The sequence below is a fragment of the Odocoileus virginianus genome, chromosome 13, assembly GCF_023699985.2.
Source record: "Odocoileus virginianus isolate 20LAN1187 ecotype Illinois chromosome 13, Ovbor_1.2, whole genome shotgun sequence".
NCBI lineage: Eukaryota > Metazoa > Chordata > Mammalia > Artiodactyla > Cervidae > Odocoileus > Odocoileus virginianus.
In genome coordinates, this window is record NC_069686.1 from 20024533 (window position 1) to 20044167 (window position 19635).

At 35.8% G+C, this 19635-nt stretch overlaps 1 protein-coding gene across 1 annotated transcript in view; it reads right to left on the bottom strand.

Annotated features, from left to right (window-relative positions):
• The window catches only part of UBR3 (ubiquitin protein ligase E3 component n-recognin 3), a 194818-nt gene that overhangs the window by 127143 nt on the left and 48040 nt on the right, over nucleotides 1-19635 (bottom strand). The window contains exons 6-8 of the mRNA XM_070476042.1: nucleotides 11329-11395; nucleotides 5816-5946; nucleotides 4218-4446 (exon numbers count right to left, since the gene is read on the bottom strand). Coding sequence (XP_070332143.1) covers nucleotides 4218-4446; nucleotides 5816-5946; nucleotides 11329-11395 — 427 coding nt within the window. The remainder of the gene's footprint in view (nucleotides 1-4217; nucleotides 4447-5815; nucleotides 5947-11328; nucleotides 11396-19635) is intronic.

The window sequence follows — 19635 nt, forward strand, 5'->3', positions numbered from 1 at the left end:
AAATCACTATTTTCCTGACACTGCTTTAAATACTACTGTTCTTGTGAAAAATACCTTGGAATCTATAATGAAACAAAATGACTAGAACTTCTATTTTTATCCAACTGATACTTTTCCAAATATAGATACAGAGAGAGCCGTGATTCAGTGTTAGATGATATTCACTCAGCAACAAATATTTACTGAGCTCCTACCAAGAGTCCAGCATTCTAGTAAGCTCTGAAAATAAAGTGGAAAGTAAGTCAAGATTTTATACAGTCTCTTTCTCTGCTGAGATTAATATAAGAAGACACAGCATGGTAGGGCTGTAATAGAAAGAGTACAAGAAATCATAAGAACAAATAAAGCTGGTCTACAATTTAGGAAAAAGAGTTTCTTGAGGAAGTGATGTTTATACTGAGATTTATAGAATGATGTAGAAATTGGGATTAGCCAAATAAACTAGACATGAGGAGGAAATGGTATTCTAGGGAGAGGAAGCAGTATAAAAAAGATTGGAACTACTGGACAAAGAATGCAAAGGTTAAGTGGCACCAGTGAGTCTAGATGGCCTTATAAGTCAGCTTCAGGAGTTTGTAGTTCATGAGACGAGAATGGCAAGCCACAGAGGGGTTTTAAGCAAGAGAGGACATGAACAGATGTTTAGTGTGGAAAGTGATTATAGAAGAGTCCTGATGACTAGTAATAGAAGGCCTAGAGATGGCAATGGCTTGAACTATGGTGCTGGCATAAAGAGCAAAGATGAAAGGAACTGGTTATTCTAATATATTTAGAAGGATTTAAATGACAGACCTGGTGATGGTCACTATAACTACAAAGGGTAAGAAGTCAAAACTGACTCCTAGGTTTTGGGTTGGGCAGCTCTGTAGATGGTTAGTGTGATGCGAAAACACCAACTTGAGCACTAACACACACAAACTTACAGACACACACACACATGTAATAGGAAAGAAGCAGAACTTCATTTTTGGTGTTGACATTGTGTGTGTGAGGTGCTTGCAGACATCCAAAGAATATAGTTCAATAAATAATATGATATTCAGGACAGATGATCAATCTGGCATTATGAGCAACTACAGACATTCCTATAGTTATGCAACACATGGTTTAAAGTTCCATTCTACACAGAAAATTTCACAGAACAAACTATGAAATTTCAGGGATATGGAAAAGTATAAGAAAGAAAAAGTATAAGGAAGGGGTCACGTGCTACTAGAGGCTTTTCCCTTTTAATCTTCAGCTATTGCTGTGGCCATGTGAATACTCATTATATCAGCTCCTATACTTACTAACAGTATAGACAAAATTTTCAAACACTAGTGGCAATGCATACAAAGGCCAGACAGAGGCTGTTACAAACTAAAAAGCATAGAGAACCTGGGTAATATCTGTAGTTAATTCAATATATTTAAAGCTCATTCCAATACTCTTCATGTAAAAACAAGGAAAACATACGGTGTTTTTAGAAAACCAGTAAATATGTACCATGAAATGTTACATACTTTTGAAAGAGGAAACAAAAACAGCACTGGAGCTAAAGATAGTGTTAGACTTGGCTTAGAAATAATGTAATTTATTGCTAGAAAAAATACATTTATATTTTAAGATCTCAGCAATGCTACTTATAGCTATTTAGCTTTTGGAATATTCAATCTGTGTAAGAATTTCCAGGACAGACTAACTGCATTAGAAGAAAGTATATGTAGAAAGCAATGAAGACTATGTAATACAATTTCAGAAAACACTGGAAAAGTAAGAAACGCAGAGATAGCAAGACCAAGTGCCAAGAAACACCAACACTGACAGAAAAAGCAGAAAATAATTTCACACCACACAAAGAACAGAGAATCAACAGTGTGAAATGCTAATGAAAATCAAGCAAGATAAGGTCCAAAGTTTTATCACCAGCTGCTTTATCATGTAGTCATAGAAAGGGTGACCATATAATTAATCATATAAACTGGAACACTTTTGAGAGTAAAAAAGACTGTATTAAAATTGATGTCAAAATAACAGGCATAACCTAGAGCAGTTCTAGGAAAAGTAGGACATGTGGCTAACGGAGTCCTGGACAATTCTGGAGAAGCAACAGAACGATGGCAACAAACACTAGATGGAGGTGTGTTAGTGAGTGACTGGAAGTTAAGGAAACAAACACAAAAACTCTCACAGGAAAGCTGGCTAGGAAAAAAAAATGGGAGGCAGACTCATATACATCTTCTTCCCAAACATTCTTCTCTAAAACACAAGCCATACATAAAAAGCACTGCTAAACCACTTAGTCAAGAAAAAAGATTCAGTTCTTTTGAGAAGAGTAGATACTTTTCATTTTTTCAAGTTTGCCAGTTTATAAATTAAAAATGCTGTATTTGTGAAAAGTCCTTTTCTAATTATATAATTCTATGTATAAGAATATCATTGATACAGTTCAACAATGACAGATACTATTTCAAAAAAGAAAAAGAGTAATATACCCAGCTGATGGACAGGGAGCTGGCGTGCTGCAGTCCATGGGGTTGCAAAGAGTTGGACACGACTGAGCAACTGAACTGAACTGAATATACACAGCTAAGTATCTAATAAAGAAAAGGGCATCCTACACAAAGATAGAAAAATAATGCAAAGCAGTTTTTAATATTTCCATTAAAAAGGTAAAGAAGTATACTGCTTTATGTAAATAATATATTCTCCCACTATACTTACAATGGGAAGTCAGAGTTGTTGTACATAGTGAGGCGGAGTATAGTTTTGAAGTTAGACAGCTAGACTTACACTCACAGCTATAAAACCATAGATCACTGACTTCTCAACTCCCTAAGCCACAGTTGCCTCACCTATAAAATGGAAAAAACAGCATCTACTCCCCAGAATTACTGATGGTTACATTAGATGAAACATATTAAAGCACTGGGAAAGAAACCATGGTATACAGTGAGTGATCATCATTATTAGTGAGCTATTATTACATAGAAGGCATCATGCCTGCACTGACCCCTATATAAATTTTCAGGCCATGGAACTGCACCTGAGAATAGGCAGACTATCAGTATAAAGAGAAAACAGGAGCTCGTATGCAAAAGGAGGCAACAGCAAAAGGCACGTCTCAAGCATAAGGTCTCCCATTCACAGAGAATGGAAACGTCCTAAGATTAAATTTGAGGCACTGTTTGTTATTATTTTCTATATTTAGCTCCAAGTGCCAACAAGTGAAGACAAAGTCCTATTAAAATTGACCTGGCTGTACTGTGGTTAAGAACAAGGATTCTGACATCAGGAGATACAAAGTCCTTCTTGGTTCTGTCATCTACTAACTTATATATTCTACGACAAATGACTCAATTTCTCTAAGCCTCAATTTACTCATCTTTAAAGTGGAAATAATAATAATACCAATCTAGAGTGTTGTTCCTGGAGTAGGAAATGGCAACCCACTCCAGTATGTTGCCTGGAAAATCCCATGGACAAAGGAGCCTGGAAGAATGCAGCCCATGGGGTCGCAGAGTCGGACACGACTGAACAACTGAGCATACACAGAGAGTTGTTCAGAAGTTTAATTGAAATAATGTATAGGTAATATTAACACAGTGCCTAGTACATAGCAAACACTCAAATATTATAAATTATTATGAGGAGGTAAAGTCAAGATGAAAGAAAGACCACAAAGAAATAAGAATGAGAGGAATTCCTAGAAATGTTACGGCAATATGAAAAGGCATTAAAGAAGAAAATTAAAGATCACATTAAAGAACATATAAAAGGCAAGATTTACTTCAACTTTTAAATTATAAAAGTATACACATATAAAATGTCTAAAGCTGACAATAACAAATTCATGATTGCAGAAATAGAAATATATCTAATAAGAAAATGGTTAAATAAGTTACAGTAAAGTCATATGATATTACTATCTGCAATCATTAAAAACATGTTCTTAATGTGTATACTTGACAGAATATTTTAAAGTACATATTCTTATCTACAAAAATACTCAGCTCACAAAAAGAAATGAAACATCCCAAGATGTTAACAAGCTGTTTGTGAATAACAAAACCGTATTTAAAGTTTTTTCTTTAAATTTTGCTAAAATTTTTCAAGCTTTAACAAATATGTATTATTTTGTAATATTTTTAAAAGTTACTTTTAAGCATAAAAAGAATTTTTAAGGCTAGTTATGCAAAGTGTACTTATAAAACCAGTGAAAATAATTCTGAGTTTACCTTGTAGCTCACTTTTAATAAGGCAACTTTCCATCATGTATAACAGCACAGTGACCATAATATCCAGCAGCTGACATTCTTCTGTTACCTGTCTGGCTAGCTCTTCATTACTGAACAACTGAACACTAATATGCACAATTCTGTTAGACATAGTATCTGATTCATGACTTTTCTTCAGTGTCTTCATAATGAAAGCATAATGCTGAACAAAAGTTTTTGTAAAAGCAACCTGTAAAATGTTTTAAACAGAAAGAAAAAAACAAAGTTTAAGTTAGATAACACATTTTCAACATATTATACCAGCATTTTTTTTAAATTTTTTTTTCCATTTATTTTTATTAGTTGGAGGCTAATTACTTTACATCATTGCAGTGGTTTTTGTCATACATTGACATGAATCAGCCATGGATTTACATGTATTCCCCATCCCGGTCCCCCCTCCCACCTCCCTCTCCACCCAATCACTCTGGGTCTTCCCAGTGTACCAGGCCCAAGCACTTGTCTCATGCACCCAACCTGGGATACCAGCATTTTAAAGCTATGATTAGCTTATGACAATGTCCAAGACAATTGGAAAAGTAATTTCAATGATGGTAGTCTTACATTTGTCCCTTTTTTGAAAATTTGCAAAATAGTTTGATAGTTAAAAAAATATTCAATATGCATTTTATATTATTAAAGTTTTAAAGCAATTACAAAGATGGTTTAAAAACACAAATCTTCACTTTGCACAAAGGTATCAATTCACTAATGTCAAAGTATGTCTTCATCCTGTGCTAACTACTTTAGCAATAAAATCTAAAGTCTCATTTGAAAATCATTAAGTTGTTTACACAACTGAACAGTAAGTGAGTCAATGTGACTACTCCAAAAGAAATGATATTTTTTCTATTTGATCTGAAAGCCAACCAATATTTAAGTTTTCTTTTTTGTGTACCATATACACTTCGTCTATTGTTTTCTTAAGTAGATATAAACACAAAAAACAGCATTATTAAAATGTCACTCCTAAAGAGGCTTTACTTCTTAAACCAAAGAAGAGCGAAACCATGATTCACTGTCTTTTCAGGCACAAGGCTGTATAACTTTGCCATAACCATACAAGAGTAACTGGTGGGTCCACACCCTCTGAGACTAGAGACTTCACTCATCTACATGTGTACATGAGTCAATACCACTGTGTCTTTAACAGTTATGGCCAGAAGCTACTAACTCTGTGCTTTTCCCATGCTGAATCTCACAATCTAAATTCAGTTGTCTCCATTAAACATTTTCTCAAAGCATGTTGCATCTTTCTCCTTTAGAGAATTTACTACAATTTTTAACTACATATTTATTTGGGTAATTGTGCTTTTGTTTGTCCCCCAGCAACTTCTCTGGACCAAGACTCATGCAGAAAGGTAACCCTAAGAATCCCACTCTGTAAAAATGCTTTGACTCAGATCTCAAATACTGTGCTTTTTGTGTAGGCCCTCTTTTGGCAATTGAGCTGAGAAATATATCAAAAAGATTTAAAATTGAAAAGGCAAAGAAAAAAAAAAAAAAAAAGGCAAAGAAAGGTGACCAAAGTTCAGAAAAGAAGGAAAAAATGTAGATACCTTATACTCTTGATCTGGAAGCATGTTGAGTAAGAAAGTCACCATCTTCTGGGGAAATTCATACTTTATTGTCCAAAACAATAGCTCTTCTAAGAAACTTTTATGTTTCAAAACATCCATTATGGATTGATCTACATAAGAAAAATAATATTTATCACCCTGATGATTTAAGTTGTTCATCTCATTTAAGCCTTATTACAACAACCCAGCAACCTCAAATATCTGAATATGCCTAAAAATCAAGGCTATCCTTTCAATAATTCAAATGATAATACTAACAATATCAAGTTGTTTCTATAATGTCCACAGTACAATAAAATACTTAATCCTTATAATTCAAAGTAGTTACTAGAAAAATAATTACTTGTCCTTAAACATAAGAACCAGACATAAAACAATGAAGTGGTTCCAAATTGGGAAAGGAGTATGTCAAGGCGGCATATTGTCACCCCGCTATTTTACTTATATGCAGAGTACATCATGCAAAATGCCAGGCTGGATGAAGCACAAGCTGGAACCAAAGACTGCTGGGAGAAATATCAATAACCTCAGATACACAGATAACACCACCCTATGGCATAAAACAGACAGGAACAAGAGCCTCTTGATGAAAGTGAAAGAGAAGAGTGTGAAAAAGCTGGCTTAAAAATCAACATTCCAAAAACTAAGATCATGGCATCAAGCCCCATTACATCATGGCAAATAGATGGGGAAACAATGGAAAACAGTGACAGACTTTTTTTCCTTGGGCTCCAAAATGACTGCAGATGGTGACTGCAGCCATGAAATTAAAAGACGCTTACTCCTTGGAAGAAAAGCTATGACCAACCTAGATAGCATATTAAAAAGCAGAGACATTACTTTGCCAACAAATGTTTGTCTAGTCAAAGCTATGGTTTTTCCAGTGATCATGGATGGATATGAGAGTTGGACCATAAAGAAAGCTGAGGGCTGAAGAATTGATGCTTTTGAACTGTGGTGTTGGAAAAAACTCTTGAGAGTCCCTTGGACTGCAAGGAGATCCAACCAGTCCATCCTAAAGGAGATCAGTCCTTTAGAATATTCATTGGAAGAACTGATGCTGAAACTTCAATACTTTGGCCACCTGATGCAAAGAGTTGACTCATTTGAAAAGACCCTGAAGCTGGGAAAGATTGAAAGCAGGAGGAGCAGGGGATGATACAGGATGAGATGGTTGGATGGCATCACCGACTCAATGGACATGAGTTTGAACAAGGTCCGGGAGTTGGTGATGGACAGGGAAGCCTGGAGTGCTGCAGTCCATGGGATCACAAAGAGTCAGACACAACTGAGTGACTGAACTGAAGCATAAGCCCTTTATCTAAAATTTCTACTATGACTTAAAACAATTATCTTACAAGAACAATATTCATAGCACATAATTTAAATAGTAATAATTTTAAACTAAAAACATACTATTAAGGACAAACTCTGATTTTGTTTTGAAAAATCTTTATAGGATAATTTATCTATTTCTTTAAAATTATCCTTCATAAATGAAATGCTAACTTCACTAGAGAAAATAATCATTAGTGCACTGCTTACTCTAATATACAAAGGCATTTACTCTCTTCTGGTAGGAACATACCAGGAAACATATAGAATGTTAGCTATGTTTACTTGCACTGGATTCAAGACGTCCTCTTCATACATAGAGGAAACAGGAAATGGATGTCCCTTTTGAATTAAAAGGTATTCAAAGGGGGAATAAATTAACTCCTGGAAAGCCTATTTCTAAAGCCAAGTGCCACTCCTTGAGGAGTGCACACCTTAGGCTCTCTCCTGCTTATCTCTGCCTCCTTACCTTGCTGAATCAATAGAAAGGTCTCAACTGGTACACGAGGAACTGAATTTTTTAAAATTTTACACTGGAATATATTTGATTACCAATGCTGTGTTGTTTCAAGGTGTACAGCAAAGTGTGAATTGAATGTTTTTAATACTTTAGTTCTCTTTTACCCCTCAAAATGAACTAGAAAATTCTATTAATCTTTACTAAAGCAAACTATCTTGGGATACTGCTCTGAATCATCAACTCTATATAAGGGCATCAAGTGTCAACTATGGACTGGTTCAGTGCTTAAGCAAGAACTACAGTCAGATAAGAGATCTGAAAAAACAGTATCACATGAATCAAAATACTCAGGTACAGTCCTAACTAATTACATGTCAAGTAGTCTTCCAGGGTAATCTTGCAGAATTTTTTAATTAACCCTACCCCAATCCTATCCCCATGTTACAGTTCTTCTATTATTGAGTAAAGTGTTCATATCATAGGTGGCTCAGTGGTAAAGAATCTGCCTTCCAATATAGCAGACTCAAGAGAGGCAAGTTTGATCCCAGGGTCAGGAAGATCCTCTGGAGGAGGAAATGGCAACCCACTCCAGGATTCTTACCTGGAAAACCCTATGGACAGAGGAGCCTGACGGGCTACAGTCCATGGGCTGGCAAAAGAGCCAGACACAACTTAGTGACTAAACAATAACATCATGATCTCCTCAGGTAATGAGTCTAAAAGAGTAACAACTCAGTATTTAATCACTCTCTTGATTTTTTCGTAAAACACTGAGCTTAATAAGACTTAAATCTGATACAACTTTAACCCAATTTCCCATTAATAATTAACAACCACTATTTTCAGAATAACAAATTCATTACTCTAGAAACACTATGATTTAAACTACCCAGAGACAAAAATATCTGCTAATCCCCCATCTAACTCCCTTTCAATGGAGCCTTCAGAATAAGCCATATGCAGAAGGACTAAAAATAGAAATACAATTATACTACACAGCTCTTACTTGGAAATAAAAATTATTTATTTTTCAAATCTCACAATTTTCTACTTGTAAAACAGAAATCTCTTCCTCCTGCCACTTGCAGGACATGGCAATGATTTAAAAGAGAAATGACCAGTTTTGCAAGAAATGAGGCAAAATACATTCAAAGGTCACACTGACAGATTCAAAGTCAAAAAGTAATAAAATTAGGGGTCAAATGAATTAGGTGACAGGAATAAAAAGATTATAATTAAAAATTAGAATATAACCTACAGCACACATTGTTGAAGCCAATTTAATTCTCAAAATTCACTTGGTACTAACATGATTGAGAATTTCACTGACTACCAAAAAAAATCCCTGCCAGATAAGTGCTTCTGAAAATAATTACAAAGCTGAACAAAACTAGTAGTATTTATTCTTTTTTTAAAACTAGTAGTATTTATTCTTAAATTCATAGTTATAACTCTCTGCAAGTTTGTATAACCAAAGAAAAGCCTGAAGCTACTATAATTGTATATCAAGCATTAAAAATTAAAGATATATTAACTTTGTTTTAAATAAATAAAATAATCGAATACACCAGAAAAGCTGTGCCTTCTATTATAATGAAAATAGCTGCTGTTATGTACAATCCAATTTTTCTATCTTCAGACATAAAAGTTGGGGGGGGGGTGAACCACAATGTCTTCACTGTCATTCTTAAAAGATACCAGTTTCCCAAGATATTTAAAGCATGTGTTATGTGTTTTATACATTATGTTATAGAAATCTGGTTAGAAATGCTTTTATTACTTATGTATGATTATTACCTTTAAAATCTTGATTAAACTGTCATGACCTTCACAACACCTAAAACCACTTCAAGCGAAACTGTAAAATGAAATTTCTGAAGAATCAGTATGTGGTATAAATGAATGATAGCTTTTAATTTAGACAATAGAGTCCAGGCTCTGCAACTCACCAGCTCATCTTGGCCATGTTAGCTGAAGTCCTCTAGGGCTAAGTTTTTCATCCTTAAAACTGAACTTTTGAAAATAGGTAGTGATGTGTTTGTTAGCACAGTGCCTCTCCTCTTGTCCATCATTACATATTTTATTTTCAGCTCGCTTTCAAACTGTTGAATCAAATTCTTACAAAAACTAAAGCACTCTGGACTTCAGACATTTTCAAAAGCAACAATCACTTCTTGGAAAGAGTTTCTACTGACTGAAAAAGCCATTTCTTCAATGTACATACTCAAACCAAACATAACTAATAAGTTTTACATCTTTACTCCTTCTTAACAGTAAAGGAAGGAAGGGACAACAGTCCATCTCAAAAGCAAAAAATCCAGATGTAAAGAAAACAAACTTCAACATCAAGTCTGCATAAAATGTATCTTAAGCCAGAGTTTGACCAGGCTGAAGGAAAACAATGACCTCTTAACACCACGGGAGGTATTTTCCAAACATCCTTGAAGCTTAAACTCAAGTATATGCCTAACAATCTCCTCCAACTCAAATGTGTCTCAAGGACTCAGGTAAGCACATGCATAATTCTGGTTAAGTCAAAGAGCCAGGTAGCCAAATGGGTTTCTAATTTCTTTCAGGCATTACAGGTTTTCTGCAGGGCCAAGAAAAAGGGGAACATGTTGCAGGCGTGCGTCCTGGACAGCAAATCAAATTTCATGCCCTCTGCTAACAGTCCATCAGTTGAATGCAGCAACATGAGTAACTAAGAACAGACGTACAAAATGAGCCTCAACTGAAACTGTCTGCTTGCTCCACCTTTCCAAGCAGTCTTAAACTTTCCAAAAGACACACTTGGCAGTAGAAAAAATAATCTTTTCATGAAAACATTTTAACCTCTGGAGACTTTCTAACAGATAACCCAGAAAATAAGACTACGCTAAGATTCAGAAATCCATTTCAAAAATGGAGCACAGGCTACCAACCAATAACAAGTACTCTCAAAAAGCTTTTAGGGAGGGTCAAGAAAATATACTGATAAAGCATTTAAACTCTGAGATTTGAATTAAGGACCTACCTCTCATTAGCTGTTACACCTAACACACCTTCATTCCTCATTTATAAAACAGTAGTAACAATAAAACCTACTTCATATGGTTACTGTGAGAATTAAATGACAGAATGCACATGCTGTGATTAGCACTATGTCTAGCATATACAAAAGTTCAATACATATTACTTATTACTAACCTATTCCCTCACTATAGGCATATCTACTTTCTCCTTTGCATCAATATACATTGAGTCCTTACTGAGCCCTTAATATGTGTTAAGTGCCATTCATTCTCATTTTCTTTCACTGTTGTTACTTCTTCTGACACATACCCACACTACTTCCCTGCTGCTCATCCTTTTTCATTCTAGAAATTGCATAGCCTGAATTTAAAAAAAGATACAAATCAAATTAAAGCTTTATAGCAAAAACGCTGGATCCAAATCAAAAGATTCAACGAAAAGACTATTTTTCTGGCTCAAATATAATATTGCTCATTTTATGAAGAAAACAATGAACAAAAATCCCAACAGTAAGGGTTTCACTTGCTTTTGAGGTCCCCCACAATCATCCCCTAACAACACTTTCTCCAAATTGAACACATCTAATAACATAACTCTCTCTTCAAACAGCTTTGATGGCCAGCCAACCAAGTGCTCTTAGTGATTAAGCATTTTTTAACACAAGAAAAAAACAAAATATAAATACCTTTGGTGTTACTACTTAGTTTGACCCTCTTTCTCTTGCCCAGACCTTGACTCCCATCTTGATCCTCCTGGAGAAAAACAAAATTAGCATTATCTGTAGTCCTAGTCATGAATTTATATATTTTATGTATATTTAAGTATGCTTATAAATTATATTAAATATAAAATATAGGTGTGTTTACATATTGTTAATAATTTTACTCTTATGTATTTGCTATAATAAAATATATTTTAATACTGACTTTTAATTTAAAACTAGCATTATAATTAAATATATCATGAAAATTCTTAGGATTAAAATGCAAGAGTTCTTAAACTTAATCTGTGCCTTTAATGAAAGACTCTCAAATGCCCCAAAATCCCAAAATAAAAATCTTCCTAGGCTTATAAGCAAAATATTAAATGCACAAAGAAGCTAAAGAGGAGAAGGGAAAAGATTAGCACAGGAAGGAAGAGGAGAAGGGGAAGGGGATTAAAACAATGAATAGAGGAAAAGTTTTGAAGAGTCTAATACAAACAAATGAGTTCAAGAGATCAAGTTCTGAAAAATAAACACAGTATGTTAGAAGCTGGAGTTGATGGTCAAAAAAAATATTAATAAAAACAAATTATTATGTGGCTCAGGTGGTAAAACATCTGCCCGCAATGCGGGAGACCCGGGTTCGATCCCTGGGCCGGGAAGATCCCTGGAGAAGGCAATGGCAACCCACTCCAGTACTCTTGTCTGGAAAATTCCATGGACTGAGGAGCCTGGTAGGCTACAGTCCATGGGGTTGCAAAGAGTTGGACATGACTGAGCAACTTCACTTTCACTTTCACTAGGAAAGAAATCCAAGAAGAAAATATATGTATTTCTGCTCACATGTGATATATCCATTCCTGAAAAAATACCTCACATTAAAAATAACAAGGCTTATGGGGAATAGAAGAGTGAGGGACAGACCATTCACAACCTATTCTGTAACCAAGAAAGTGTATAACCAAAGAAATAACAAAAGCAATAATTGGTACCTGGGGAGATCATTTGGATGCCCAGGCAAACATCTTGGAGTGGTTTGAGCGTGTCTCACGGGATGCTAACAGCATACCACCACAACTGAGTGGGAAGCTAGCTGGCTGAGAACATGAACGGAAGAGGAGCGAAGCAAGCAGCCTGCTAGCAGTAAAACCAACAGTGAAGCCAGGAATGTGCCTCTAACGCAGGAAGCCATGGGTGCAGGTGCTCAGTTCTATTTGCTTCAAATGTTGCTGAAAAGGTTCCTGCTCCCTTCGCAGATGAGGATCTGTTTCTCTCCAGATAAAGGGTATGACTGTACCCCATTATCCCAGATCTCATGAACTATTGCACAGTTCAGGAAAGACTGCATAGGAATCCAAAACTCCCATGTTATACTGACATCCTTTTCCTATTTTCCAAACATATATGAGCCAACTGGTATTATAAAGACATGTGTGGTAGTATTTTGGCATACTGTCTGTTGTGCTAACCAATTAGGCTGATGGCAGGATAGAACCATGGTACAAATTCCCAGACACTTTCTCAATTAAATCAAACCTCCAAAGCAGAAAAGCCTCAGCTTTATGCTGTGGCTCAACCCACTGGTGTAGTATTCTTGGCCTACATACCAAGACTTAACTGCAAGTTTCTGACAAGTCCAGCATCAGCCCTCAGGACCAGTCTGGGGGTTCCCAAAGATACCTCACAGCTCAGTCATTCAGCATTTACTAAGCACTTCCATATGCCCTCTGTTAACCCCCACCAAAGCCAGGCCTCTGTGGTCATCTACTTGGCAGCAATAGTGACAGTCAAACTCCACTCCCTCTTCTTTCGCCACCCTCACCTTGTGCAAAGAGAAACTCAGCCAGTGTGAAATTTTGAGCCATAAAAGACAGATACATGAATGTAAACCATGCCACAAGACCCAGAAGATTTTAAAATTTGAGATTTTAGCTAACAGTCATTTATTAAACTGTTCTCCTGGCCAGAGAAAAAGAAAAAAAAAACTTTCAATATTATATTCCAGGTTAGGATTATTTCATAATTTCAAATAAAAACTTCCTGTGAAAAGTGTATCCTTGGTCAAGCAATGGCCATGACAATACAAAGTCTTAAAAATTTCCCAAACTTATGCTTTAAAGGACAAGTAAAATTAGTCCAGCTAGGGAGAGGAAAGTCATTCCAAGAAGGCACAAAGACAAAAGTCTAGAAACAAAGATTAGCCTGACATCATCAGAGATATCAAACTCAGCTAGGAAGGGAGTCTACCTCCATTTAAACAGGTGGGATAACGGGTAGTCTTATACTACACTGTAGAGAGTATATAACAGAACAATTTTCCTGAATGGCAATTTGTCAATACACATATGAAAAGTCGTTAAACTATACCTATCACTGGAACAGAAATTCCAGTTCTAAGAATTTATCTTAAAGAAATAATCAGACAAGTGATTAGAGACTATCTGGATAACACTCATCACAATGTTGTTTACAACGGCAAAAAAAAACAACAACTTTGGTTTCCAACAGCAAAGCAGGGAATTAGGGAAGTAAACTATAGCACAAATATACTCTTTAAAGAAAAACAAGAATAGAGTTCCATATTCATAATGACCAGGTAAATGTTCAAAACTATTACTATAAATAGAAAAAAAAAAGCATACCATGAAGGATAGCATATGGAGTATGAAACCATTTAAGTAGTGATATCACACACAAATAAAATCTGTTAAAATATACTCTTTGTTACAGGTGTTTAAAACTATCATTAGTAAGAAAAGCAGGTTACAGAATAGCATATATGGCATGGAGCCTCTAAAATATACCATATATAAAATCTGTTAGAATATATATGATTAGAGTAAGTCACCTCTAAGTGATAGAGTAATAGGTAATTTCATCATCTTTTCATTAACATTAATTTTATATTAATTCAATAACAATGAATTATAGCTTTAAGCTAATGAATGTTTTTAATACTAGTTATGATTTCCAATCCTAACTACAACAATCTACTCAAGATAATGGATTAGTGTATTATCTATTTCAAGTTCTATTTTTTTTGGCTGCACCTTGAAGCATGTAGGATCTTAGTTCGCCAACCAGCGATGTAATACCCGCCCCTGCAGTAGAAGCATGCAGTCTTAACTACTGGGCCACTAGGCAAATACCAAGAAAAAACAACAGTTTCAACAAACAGGAATAACTTCCAGTGGTGGGATATTCAGGCATTAAGGAAGATGAAAACAATTTAGTTATCATGACAACAAGACCCCACCCCAAACTCAAGATGGAGAGTTAGAGTTCTTCCCCTTTTATCCACGAGAAAACAGTATAGAACCCTGGGGGAAAATAAGGGGTCCCATGAACAAGAGGAAATAAACAACCTCAACTGAGACAGCATTCATACAGCTCTCAGAAACACTCAAAATGTTACCTAGGTTTCTGAGTAGAGAAGTAGACAACACTGCTATGTGTGTTTCAGGCACAGGTAGACTCCCTTCCTAGCTGAGTTTGATATCTATGTCCAATATCAGAGAAGACCCTTACCCCCACCTTGCCCCCCATCCCCCCAGAAAACAGATTCAAACTCGTAGCCTGAAAAATTTACAGGTGTTTTTCAACCCAAATTAACCTTTCTTTCTTTGATGGATTTACTGGACAGATGAAAAAATATGAGCTCCAAAAAAAGAAGTCAAGTTAAGTTCACAGTTAGCTAAAACAATACTCAAAGAATGTTAATACAAAATACACAAGGCTTAAACGAACATTTAACATAGCAGATTATAAAAATAAAATCCAAAGGAGATCTTGAGAAACTAGAATAAAATGAAAACATTTATGTAAGCCACTGTAACACAAGACTGTTTGCTTTAACTCAATTTTACAAAACAAAGCAGAGAGGGAGCTCTCAAACTTGTCAGCTGTAAATCTGAAGGGGTGAGTGAGTGAGGGACCTGAGTATTTCATTTGACCACTGGAGCTTCTGCCACAGTTTAGCACTGCTGCTAAAATGCTAACAAAAAACCTTAGGCTAAAGGAAGCACAACATGCTTCATGATAAGCTGTCCTTGTGACTCTGTACCAAATCAGATCATAATTTTAAAAGGGAATGAAGAGGTGAAAGAGCTATGAAGAGCAGAGAATACTGTATAACTAAAGCTAAAAAGTTAAAGGGATGTCTAAGGGAAGTAAAATTAAAATGTTTCTATAGGGGAAAACAAGAAGAAAGGTGGGAAAATTATAATATTTAACAGTACTGAGAAGAGATTCCTAATAATTAGAGCTATCAAACAAAGGAACGAGTTGCCTCATAAGCTAGGTCAGCTCTCAGCCACTGGAAGTGTTTATGGAGAGGCTGATCATTTGTGAGGAATGTCATAAAATCAAACGCTAAACTGGCAAAGAAATGTCTTAAGTATTTCCAAGGCCTCCTCACCAAAATTTCTGTGATTCCCCACTCTTTATCTTTTACCTTTAATGTAATTTATAACTAATTAAAAATCAAACCTTGTACCTCTAAAAGTAAAGTCATATTTTTCTTTTTTATTTTTTTGGCTCCAAAATCACTGCAGATGGTGAATGCAGCCATGAAATTGAAAGACGCTTACTCCTTGGAAGGAAAGTTATGACCAACCTAGATTGCATATTAAAAAGCAGAGACATTATTTTGCCAACAAAGGTCCATCTAGTCAAGGCTATGGTTTTTCCAGTGGTCATGTATGGATATGAGAGTTGGACTGTGAAGAAAGCTGAGAGACAAGGAATTGATGCTTTTGAACTGTTGTTGGTGAAGACTCTTGAGAGTCCCTTGGACTGCAAGGAGATCCAACCAGTCCATCCTAAAGGAGGACTGATGCTGAAGCTGAAACTCCAATACTTTGGCCACCTGATGCAAAGAGGTGACTCACTGGAAAAGACCCTGATGCTGGGAGGGGTTGGGGGCAGGAGGAGAAGGGGACGACAGAGGGTGAGATGGCTGGATCGCATCACCGACTCAATGGACATGAATTTGAGTAAACTCCGGGAGTTGGTGATGGACAGGGAGGCCTGGTGTGCTGCGATTCATGGGGTCGCAAAGAGTCAGACACAACTGAGCGACTGAACTAAACTGAACTGATTCATTTATGAAAAGTTACTTTAGCTTTCAACTGCAATAATCGTGCTTTTCCTACAAGTTTTGATCAAATTAGTTTTAACTCTTCACTGGATTCTTTCTTGAATAAAAGCAAGAATATTGAGAGCACATTTACATAGTAACTTATTTTGTTAAGTGATTATTTCTCTTATGTAAGAGTATGAAATATAGAAGACTAGAGGCAAACAAACAAATTAATAAATAGTCGTAATCTCTGGAGAGCACAGCTGGAGGTAAATGTTTTCTTTTTTCTATTTGTCAATTTTTCCACAATGTACATTCAAATTTTATGGTTACACTGGGGGGGGAAATGTGTTTATTTATTAATTTAATGTGTATTAACAGCTAAATGTATCAAAGTCACAAAGATTAATGATCTGGTCAATACACATAGATAAATGGACGGACACTGCTTATGGTAATAGCCACAGTGAAAATAATCTTTCCTTGAAAAGTTATCTTGATTTAAATGGTCCTATTTTCTCTAAGAAACTCTCTATTACACCCATGTACATATAATATTGGAGATAATTTTCTTTTGAACTGAATTATCTGATGACTGAACAAATCTAAACAAAAAATGAATAAACATAAATTCATGTTTTAAAGTACTTCATAAAGTTAAAATGTGTTTCTGTTTTATTTCGGCTTCATTCAACACAAAGAACATTTTCAACTCTTATTACACATTAGCTACACACACACACACACACACACAAAAAAAAAAAAAAAAAAACCAACAGTAAGAAGTAGTAGTATAAAGAGTGTCATGTGTATAAATAGCCCTGCTGAGTACATACTGTTCTGTTACTCTAGGGACAGCAGGGACAAATATCTGACACAACTTGTAAGAATAAAATTAAGTAGACAGCAGTATGCTCATTCAAGTAAAACTTTAAACAGGAAAAATATTAAGAGTTTCAAATCTGTTTCTTCATTTTTCAAATTGGCAGAATTAGATTATGCCTAGGATCTCTTCCAATTCTAACTTACAACATTTTCTAATTGTTATAACTCCCTCTCTATGGCAGTTTTTGAGATGTCATTGCCCTCTTCTCATCCTGTCTCCCTTTTCATATACTTTGCTAAATTATAAGAATGAAATCACAAAAGGGGTTTGTTCAATAGCCCTAAGGGTCTGTAGAGTAAGAGTGTAGAAATTCCAATCCTTAAGCCATATTCAGCTCTTCACTAAATATCAAATATAAATGCTAAGAGCAAACATATAATTTGTGACCACAGTTGCAAAATAAAATGCAATATGGCTTTAAAAGCTTTAGCGAAATTTTTAAATGGCATAAAATAGATATTTGTTCAAGAACATCTGTATCTCAGTTCAGTTCAGTCACTCAGTCATGTCTGGCTCTGTGACCCCATGGACTGAAGCACATCAGGCTTCTATGTCCATCACCAACTCCCAGAACTTGCTCAAACTCATGTCCATTGATTTGGTGATGCCATCCAACCATCTTTATCCTCCATCGTCCCCTTTTCCGTTTGCCTTCAATTTTTCCCAGCATCAGGGTCTTTTCTAATGACTCAGTTCTTCACATCAGGTGGCCAAAGTACTGGAGTTTCAGCTTCAGCATCAGTTCTTCCAAAGAATATTCAGGATTGATTTCCTTTGACTGGTTGGATTTCCTTGCAGTTCAAGGGACTCTCAAGAGTCTTGTCCAACACCACAGTTTAAAAGCATCAATTCTGGTACATTTTCTATTAACATTTTCCATCTCCTTATCCTTTCATCTACTTTCTCCTTTAATTATTCCATTCTTCATTAAATTACTGCTTGCATTTTCATCATTTGTACATGCAAAAATGCTTCAAAAAGAACTATAATACAAATTTAAAATACTGAAGTCATCAGTTTTTTCAAACATCATTAGGCTTCGCAGGTGGCACAATAGGTAAAGAATCTGCCTACAATGCAAGAGACAATCTGCCTAGGGATTTGATCCCTAGGTTGGGAAGATTCCCTGGAGTAGGAAATGGCAACCCACTCCAGGATTCTTGCCTGGAGAATTCCATGGCCTGGAAATTTCCAAAAGCCTGGAAAGCTGCCTTCCATGGGGTTGCAAAGAGTCCGACGTGACTGAGCAACTGCGCACAGGCTGTCAGCACAGGGAACTCTGCCTGTTGCCCTGTGGTGCCTGAGATGGCAGTGACTCCCCACAAGAGGGTACACATATACACATGGCTGGCTCACCTCGCTGTACAGCAGAAAATAACATAAAATTGTAAAGCGATATTCCACAATGAAGTTTTTAAGAAGATGGAAATTCTTATATTTTCCCTCTAAATATATCACATTAAAACTCAATTAACTTCTATTTATGATTACCTAGACACAAAAGGAAGCTTTTTCCATCCAAATCACTGGTCCCAATAAAATAAAGTTTCTCATTAAGAAATAAAAGCACAAGAGACCCCAAGATTAGCAGAAAAGTTATGATAATTTTAGTTTCCGTTTTAATCAAATTCAAAACTATATTCTGTTCCTTAAGCTGCAATGAATCCTGTAAAATTTTAATATGTCCCTTTTCATTCTACAAAGGCAAAGATCAATTTTTTAAAAACTCTCTTCTAACTTTAAATATAAGCTTTCATTCTCTTGAGATATAATAATATAACTATTCTACTAAGGAAAACTTTGATCTTCTTTAAAACCCTACAGTTGCCATTTATGGCTAAAGTGGTATTTCATTATCATGTTATAGTTTTCCCAAACAGACAAGTACCACCTAAATAGACAGGAAAATACATAATAAATTACTGGTATTGTATTTAGCTATAATCACCAGTCATTTCTAGGCTACCAAGAGAATCCAGGAAAAAGAATAGCAAATTTCACATCCTGGTTGTGGAAATTTTGAAACATGTTTACAAACTCTTTGACATTCCTATCTTCTGAGAGTTGGAATTTGCCTCCTTCTGCATTGAACCCACCTTAGCCAACTCATAAGGAACAGAATGCAGTGGAAGTGATAGCATGTAAAATTCCAAGTCTAACACAGAAAAGGCTCCACAGCTGCTGCTCTGGAGTTACTCACATTAGGAAAAGCCACAACTACACGAGAAGTCCAACAACTTGAGACTCCGTGCTGGAGAAGCCACATGCAGGCGGAGCCCCCTGTGCACAGCCAGCACCAACAGGTAGCCCCGTCCAAGCATCT